Source organism: Amborella trichopoda, chromosome 5, assembly GCF_054954075.1.
Source record: "Amborella trichopoda isolate Santa Cruz 75 chromosome 5, AtrichopodaSantaCruz75HAP2 v2.0, whole genome shotgun sequence".
Taxonomy (NCBI): Eukaryota; Viridiplantae; Streptophyta; class Magnoliopsida; order Amborellales; family Amborellaceae; genus Amborella; species Amborella trichopoda.
Window position 1 is genome coordinate 2,588,452 of NC_142340.1, and position 8,614 is coordinate 2,597,065.

Here is an 8,614-nt window from a genome sequence, read left to right on the forward strand (position 1 = left end):
TTCACACCTAGATGATCGTTGTAAAGGCTTTTCAATGCTTGAACTGTAATTTTCGATGGTGTGTAGGATCCCAAATGATCACCATTAAAATTGACACAGATCTCTAAAAAAGTCAAATCTCACACTTATATAATAACTTTTATAAAGATCTGTGTTAATTTTAATGATAATCTTTTGAAGTGATCATTACTCTCGCTATATAAAAAAAAGTATGAGGGGTACCTTTTACTTTAATTATCCAAATAATTTATACTCCTTCGAGCGTAAACTATTCAATTATTTTCTAGGGTAAAACTACACTTAGGATTAATTTAAGTAACCTAAAATTTGAAAATATAACATGTTCAACTCATAGATTAACCTCAATAAAAATACTCCCAATTGCATCCTCTACACACCTAAATCGATAGTCTCAAAATTGAATATAGTCCATCCAATTTTTAGAGGGTGTGATCTAAACATCAAAAAATCAAATTTCAAAACTTTACTTTTGAATATAATAATCTAGTGATAATTAGGTGGTTTCCAAAATTTTAAATGACAAAATCCCTCAAAGTAATTTTTAATGTAGTAAACTTGCACTATACTCCTGTAGGAGTACGAACCCTTTTGTATTTAATCCCAATACATTTAAGGTGTGTATGGGGCAATTTGGGGGAAAAAACCGTAGTGGATGGGCGGTGCTCCCCCATATGATAATAAAAACATGTCTGTACTTAATTTTTTTGGAAAAGAAAGGTTTTATGGTAATAACAAGGAAACGGTTTTTATGATTCCATGAAGAAATGAGTCACCTCTTAAAATTTATTCTTAGAATAAATTTTTTGACTTAATTTTAAAAGAAATATAATATCTAATATGGAGGTCATAAATACAAATGAATAAACAAATTAAAAATAATAATTTTATTAAGAAAACATTTAAACGGGTTGTTTAGCTCCCATTGTTTTTAGCTGGACCACCTATGTACATCCATCTTTAAGATGGATGCTTTACACTTCGAGCATAGCAAAGATGGATACTTTATACTTCTAGACGGCAAATGTAACTTCTAGACGGCAAATGTAGAAATGCGGTCCCTGCAGTATTAAACAAGTTTCCTTTGTATTAAGCAGACACGGAGTCCTTTAAAAAAAAGAAAAAACAAAAAGCAGGGCACCGGGTTTTTGTAAGTGTTGTTTATCACACACTTGTTAGTACCTAGGGATGACCATTCGTCCACTTATAGTTTTACAAATAGGAAAAGTTTATATAGAACCAGGCTCTAGCCTACCTTAAAATTTTTATTAGAAGAAGTTGTTTTGATGCTCAATAAAAAATTGGATAAATATTCGTATAAATGTGCAATCAAGAGTTCGTGGATATACAATAAGCGTTCACCTAAATAATATTGTAAATATACAAAAGAATAGTACATCGATATGCAACAACCATATAAATAATCATGTGATTTTGCAATCGGAGAGTTGACAACCATATAAATAATCATGTGATTTTGCAATCGGAGAGTTAATATACATAGAGAATGAAAATCGAATACTATCAAATTATTTAAAGAGCAAATGGAAGCAATGACTATCATTTTTTTTTTTCCTATCCTAAATGTTTTTAAAGAAAATTATAAAAACTCTCTAAAATTAACTTTCCAGACATCATACCCCACAAAACTTGTTGTATCCCACCGTGAACCCCAAACTATTTTTCTTTATACTTACCCTTCCAAGTCAAAAACTCGATAGATTTAAGACCAAAATGCCCTTATTATCACTTTTCTCTTCTATTTTAGGGTCACTTGACTATCTTTCTTTGCTCACTCTCTCTCCTCTAAAGTAAAAACCCATTTATTCTCGTGCATTCTCTCTCTCTCTCCTCTTTTTCTCTCTAGCTATGGACTAAGATTTTTGTGGTCCGACTCCCAGTCTGTCGAACCGGTTAGAATTTGGATTAAGGTTGGTAATGTGGTCCGATACATTGTGTTGGATTGCATTGAGTTCCAATAAGCTTTTCTCAAGCATGTAATGTGGTTCGGCACACACGGTGTTGGACCGAAACTTTTTGCGGTCCAGCACATTTTTATGCGGAACCTAAAAAATTTCGGTCTCGCACAGTGTGTGCCTGACCATATTACCAACCTTAGCGCAAATTCTAACAGGTCCAACACACTGGGAGTCGGACGGCAAAAATCTTAATCCATAGCTAGAGAGATAAAGAGAGAGGGCAGGTACAGAGAGAGAGAGACAGAGAATGAAAGCGACAAAAGAGAAAGAGAATGAAAGAGAGAAAGAGAGAGATAATGGATTTTTACTTTGTGTGAGAGAGAGAATGTGGGCAAAGAGAGAATCACTTGACCGAAGGTAGAGAGTAACAGCATTTTTGTTTTAAATCCATTTATTTTTTTACCTAGGAGGGATAAATATATAAAAAAATATAATTTGAGTTTAGAATGGGATACAAAAAGTTTTGAAGTAGGATGTCTAAAAAATTGATTTTGAAGGTATCTATAATTTTCTCAATTTTCTATTTGTTTTTTTTTTTTTTGATGGCGTTACTTTGAGTGTGAAATGTTGGGTCGATTTTTAATAAAAAGGTTTGTTTATAAACGGTCATTGTCCTTTTTTTTTCCTCTTTTTTTTTATTAATTAAATTTCCATATTTTGTTACTTCTAATTATTAGTCCGACGCACTAATGGCAAGTGCATTGGATGGAATTCTAGATTTGTGAAACTTATTGTAAAGTAATTTTAGAGAAAAAAAACAAAAAAAATCCAAATTGCAAGTCTTACGTAAAGCAATCAATATTTTCAACATCCAAGCTGAAGTAGAATGACAAAAAGAACAATAACAATACTAAAAAGGTGGACTTTAGCATAAAATTGAAAATAGGGAGGATAATTTTGTAGTTTCGTTAATTAAATGGCATTAGAATGTAAACTCGGCTTTATTACCAAAGATGGAGCAAATTCACTTTCGAGAGTGAAACAAGAAGGGTCGCCATTAAAGCACGTTAGGGAATACACACATGAACCAACATCCTCCAGCTTAAATAAAAGAGAGAGAGAGAGAGAGAGAGGCAGCAGCGGCACATATTAGTAACCAGCAGGTTCACCTTCCTTTCTTGGGTCACTTACGCCTGTGAGTTTTGCTGTGACAACGGTCTCTCCCTGTGGCCAACGGGGGAGGTGGTGAACCACAAATTGGCATTTGGCCCCAAATGCTAAGGCTTTTAGGACATGGCCCTTCTTTGCCAGGTCAACCCTATCCTCTAGGGGTACTTCAATGTGATAGCCGCTCACTGTGTCCCACTTCTCGAATTCCAAAATGTTGGGCACAAGCTGAAAAACAACTAAATTTTATGATACAATATCTAGGCACTAAGAACACAATAGAGTGTTGGAGGAAGATGTCTACAAATTTAAATTTGGAGGTATCCATAATTTTTTTTAAATATAATATAAAATATACATCTAACAACTAATAATATAGAGTTTTAATTTTGGATAGTAAACTCCTTATATGATTATTTGTCATCCATAAAGGCCCTAAAAAATTTAAAACATGGATGAAGATTAGCAAGTGATTAGAAATTTACTGCATGGTAGAGTCGAGGTGCGAGAATCGATTCGAATGGGTCCATTCGGTGAATGAAATGGTTCAAGTAGACTTGTATATTTGCAGGAACTATTCTCAATCCTCCACTTGCACCCATCACACCCTTAAGTTGTCCATTCTGTATAACATGGATGGGAAATGTAGTAATAGTAAGAAGGTAATTCTCATATATGAGAGAAAGAGAGAGGATTTTGAAAGTAATTCTCATAGAAGAGAATTATGAAGGTAATTTCCCTTCGGGTTTTTTTTTTTTAGGGGTGGTAAGAGAGGGAGAGAGGGAGAGGATTTTGAAGGTAATTCTCATATGACAGTGAAAGAGGGGGATAGACCTCGAGGATAATGGTGGGCATGGTGGAGGACATTGGCCTTTTGTTCGGCTCAATGTAGTTTGCAGGAGGGGAAGGCATGGTGCTATCATTTGAAGGGATGGAAAAGTCATGCATCTGATTGTTGAGTACTATGCCTGTTTTTACAGACCGAAACAATGCTCCAAAATTATTGTTAATAGTGGTAGTCAAGGCAACTGCATTTCTCTCCTTATCAACAATGCTTACGTGACTCGTGCCATGGTCATTGGTTTGGTTCCACCTGCATCAAAATTTTTTTGCTTTGAAGATCAAAGTTCAAAAGGAAATTTAACTAGGAACTCACAAAGGGATGGTCTACATTTTGAAATAATTTATGGGGAGTTCTAAAATTATTGAGTTTTTATGTTCCCATTTTACCTTCTGTTCAAAAGTTAGAAATTTTGTAAAGTCCAAATCATAAAAAATCGAAGTTACCCAAATAAATAAATAAATATATATATATATATATATATATATATATATATATATATATATATATATATATATATATATATATATATATATATATATATATATATATATATATATATATATATATATATATATATATATATATATATATATATATATATATATATATATATATATATATATATATATATATATATATATATATGGTGCGGTTTCAATAAGGTTGCAGCCTTAAACAATCCAATTAGGGCGCACCTCCAAATTTTATTATAACATTTAATTTTGGTGTAAAAAATTCTTAGTTTTATCTAAAAATATATTTTCATATCTAATTATAAAATTTTAAACACCAAAAATGGTTAAAATCATGTAGATATATAAACATGTGAAAATCTTGAAAATGGACGGTCTAGATAATGTGTTGCAAGATAAACTATTTTTACAACTCAAATATGTTTTTTTATACATTCATATATCACAATGTTGAGATGTTGAATCAGAGGGTCTTTGAACATTAAAACATCATTTTCCGATAGAATTTTTAGAGGCATATGTAATTATACATTTTAAGGTTGCAACCTTATATAAATTTTTTCCATATATATATATATAGGAAAAAGCTCTTGACAGCCCATGGGCTCAAGGAACAGTGTAAGCCCAATGGCCCAGATTGAATCTGGACGGATCCAATGATCACAATTGTATTTCGTAATTGAATTTTAACCTTTTCTCTACAAATCCAAATGATTTCATGTTAAACACATATTGTTGTTTTATGCAATTAGATTAAAGGTGGCATAGGCAGGGCCAGGCTGAGTTGGGGCATTGGACCCAAAAAAGCCAACCCTAAGAGGTCATGGCCGACTTCGGCCCTTCTTTCGAGGTGCCCAGGCCCGGATCCCTTAATGGGTTCGGACCAGGTTGGGGCATGCCCAGGCCTGTGGACAGCAGACCTAGAATTTGAGATCTAAACATGGATGTTTTGGGCTAGGCTGCCTTGCCCATTACAACCTATGTCTTAACTTACAGAAAAAATAAAGTGAAATCTCCCTATCTGAAAATATTTGACAACATGAGTGCTAGTTAAAATTCATGCTAAATAAAATTGAAAAACCCCACTGGTAAGTATCACACTGGGGTGATGCTTGAATGTAATTCTTTAACTTTTGTGGAATGTAAAAGCTTTAAGAGTTATTTGTACCTATCAAGATAGTAGCTAGGATCAAAAGTTGTGCTATCGTTTATTCTATCCTTTATTTCTCTTGCAAAGCTTTGGGAGAGCATTTTAGAGACAACATCCTCAATATCCACAAAGTCTGGGTCACCCAGGTTCATTCTTGCTGAAAACATGTGCTTCATTGCTTCAACCATTCGGTGGAGTCCAAGGGAACCGGTAAGGGCTTGAGCACTTCTATATTGAGCAAGTACATTCAAAACCTATAACACAGATTAGACTTTTTAATCACCTTCTCATGAACTTGGCAAAAAGTAAACAGACACAGGAAAATTGAAATATATTTATTTGAAGTGGGAAGATTTGCATATGAGTCTCTCTTGGAAATCACAAGGATGCACTTATATGTATCCAAATCTCAGTTGTATGATTTGAATGGACAGCTATGATAATTTGTCATATGCAACACTATTTGTTTTTTTTTGTTTTTAATCTTTATACGTTATCTTAACATGAAATTGGGGCATCCCTATTCTCATAGTGGGATAGGCAAAATATATAAAAACTGTTTTTTATAGAATAAAAAGACCAAAATACTTTTAGGTGTATTTTGGTAATTTGTATATGTATTTTGGTCATCTTATTTTGTAAAGGGAAAGCATATTATGATATCATTTACCTTTGATACAAGGTGGTCACCTTAATCTTGACCATTGGATGGCTACATTTATTCTATTGACCAAACTCAAAATTCAAAAACAAATTTTTCGAACTTTGTAACACATCCAAGCTATCAAATTTCAAATCAAATGATTGTAAATAATTGTGACCACCTTGCATCAAAGATGGTTTCATTGTGTACAATCCTTTTTGTAATAACCATTTTCTTTTGTATTTTTTAGGTGAGCCCCTCTAATAATAGGCCTATGCCTGTCAAAATGATGTAGAAAAAATAATTATAGTTAAAATACTCTTAACTGTCCAATCGAGATTAAACAATCAGAGACCAACTAGTTATATTATGGCTGAAGGGTTTGATGGTCCATTTTGATTGGACGAATGTGAGAGAGGGACCCATATAATTCATATGAAGGATATAGTAGGGTTTCCATTTTAATGAAACCCCTAGTTAGAGATGGATAAATTGAACATATGAGTGAGAGTGTGGGTGCGAGAGAGTTTGTCATGATGAATTGAGAAGAAATACGCACCATTATCATCCCAAGACCTCCAGCAGGCACAGGCATGGTAATAATCTCGTGATTCATGACCTTTGCAGAAATTGGCTTCGTGTGTCTAATCTTATAACCTTTTAAGTCTTCCACTGTGATTATCCCTCCTTTCTCTTGGATATCATGAATCAAATCGGCCCCTAGGGGACCGTAATAAAACACTGACGCCCCGAAAAATGCAATCTTCTCCAATGTATTTGCAAGTTTAATATCACGACATATATCTCCAACCTTCAACAGTGTCCCATTCACCATGAACACCTCTCTTAAACCCTCGTCTTTGCGTATTGCCTCCTCTGTATTTTTCATTTGAAAATATAGAAAACGATCTATCTCGTATCCGTATCTTGCTATTGCAATTGCAGGTTTCACAAGTCTATACCACGGGAGCCTGCCATAAGCCTGCCAAGCCTCATAGAGACCTAAAATTTCACCTGGAACTCCAACAGAGAGTCCACCCTGTTCTTTTGCAGAGGGATCATGTGCAAACATATCCTATAAATGTAATTCATGCCATTAGTATGGGATTTGAGTATTTGTTTTTACAATAATTGCAAGAGAAATAGTTAATCAATACACAAGATTTAGCTTGTGTGGCACTATTTTATTTAGCTCTATGGGTCTTTCTGTCTCTTATTAGGCAGTGATCTCACGCAACGGTTGTATCATAGTATAATACAATCACATTTTTAAAAAACCGTATTTGTGGTATTTGTATGACCCAAAATTTTGCGTATACACTCTCTTCATCTCAATGATCAATCCCAAAAAAAAAATTTCAATTTGAATCTTATGGTCAAAATGAGCTCCCTCCAACATCGAATCTAAACCATTCATTCGGTGAATTTCAAAATCTTAACCTTTACGAACTCAAAATCACTTTGTAATATTTTAACATTGTACATCTAATGATAATAAATCCATCGAAATAGAAAAAAATCTTTTTAAGGTTTAGATCAAACAATCTAATCAAAATGGACAGTCTATAGTTAATTGGGCTAAAAAAATACTTTCTAGATTCCATTTTCAAATTTTTCTTTTTTATGATTTTTCATTAGAATGAAAAGAGTGTATATTTTAAATTTTGGATCAAACAAATGGTCCTAACATAGTTTTTGAAGATTGTTGCATTATATTACTATACAACCGTTGAATGAAATCACTGCATGTCTCTATATATATATATATATATATATATATATATATATTTTTTTTTTTTTTTTTTTTTTTTTTTTCTATTTTTTTTATCATTTAGTTTTATCTGTTTTGCTAAGTTTATTCCAAAGTCCATAGAATACAAGAATGGAATGCAAAGTAGAAGAGAAAACAAGTTTTTTTGGTAAATAAAAAATAAGTAAATTCTCTCATTTACTTACCCTTGAAGCCTTAGAGGGAGCGGTTTCTCGCATGTTATAGCCACGCACTTGCCCATTTGCCGATCGAACCAACATGAAAGCTCCCCCACCAATGCCACTCGATGCCGGGCTAACAACACCGAGGCAGAAGGCGGCAGCAACTGCTGCATCAACTGCATGACCTCCCTTTTGAAGGAGTCTGTTACCTATTCGCGAACAGCGACCGTCATCTGTCGCTACAACGGCGTGTTCTACGGTGATCGCTTCTTTATGAACCGGTCGAATCCTCAGAACCGATTGGCATGAAATGGTTTCAAACAGGAACAACAAGATAATTAAAGTTGGCCACATTGCTGCAAATACCATAAAATAACACATGGTCAGTACCACTTGAATTAAATCGTCATGCTCATGATTTCTCAGCAAGTTTTATCATTTCACTCATAGTTTTTATAGAAGCGATGA

The 8,614-nt window shown here is 33.7% G+C and overlaps 1 protein-coding gene across 1 annotated transcript; it reads right to left on the reverse strand.

Moving 5' to 3' along the window:
• Positions 1-2,919: 2,919 nt before the first annotated feature.
• On the reverse strand, positions 2,920-8,240 carry LOC18443371 (glutathione hydrolase 2). The gene is made up of 6 exons (XM_088866785.1): positions 8,171-8,240; positions 6,774-7,289; positions 5,590-5,825; positions 3,939-4,197; positions 3,590-3,727; positions 2,920-3,332 (listed from the first exon to the last, which is right to left on the reverse strand). Exons 1-6 carry the CDS (start codon positions 8,201-8,203, stop codon positions 3,087-3,089), a joined length of 1,428 nt encoding a protein of 475 aa, XP_088722911.1. The 5' UTR covers positions 8,204-8,240; the 3' UTR covers positions 2,920-3,086.
• Between the last annotated feature and the right edge of the window lie 374 nt (positions 8,241-8,614).

Bases quoted from the DNA above. Each gene is read 5' to 3' on its own strand.
- LOC18443371 (XM_088866785.1), bottom strand. From the start codon at position 8,203: ATGCGAGAAACCGCTCCCTCTAAGGCTTCAAGG. The intron at 4,198-5,589 runs GTACAAATAACT...ATTTTGATGCAG, and splicing joins CCTAGCTACTATCTTGATAG to GTGGAACCAAACCAATGACC. The intron at 3,728-3,938 runs GTCTATCCCCCT...CATGTTATACAG, and splicing joins TGCCCACCATTATCCTCGAG to AATGGACAACTTAAGGGTGT.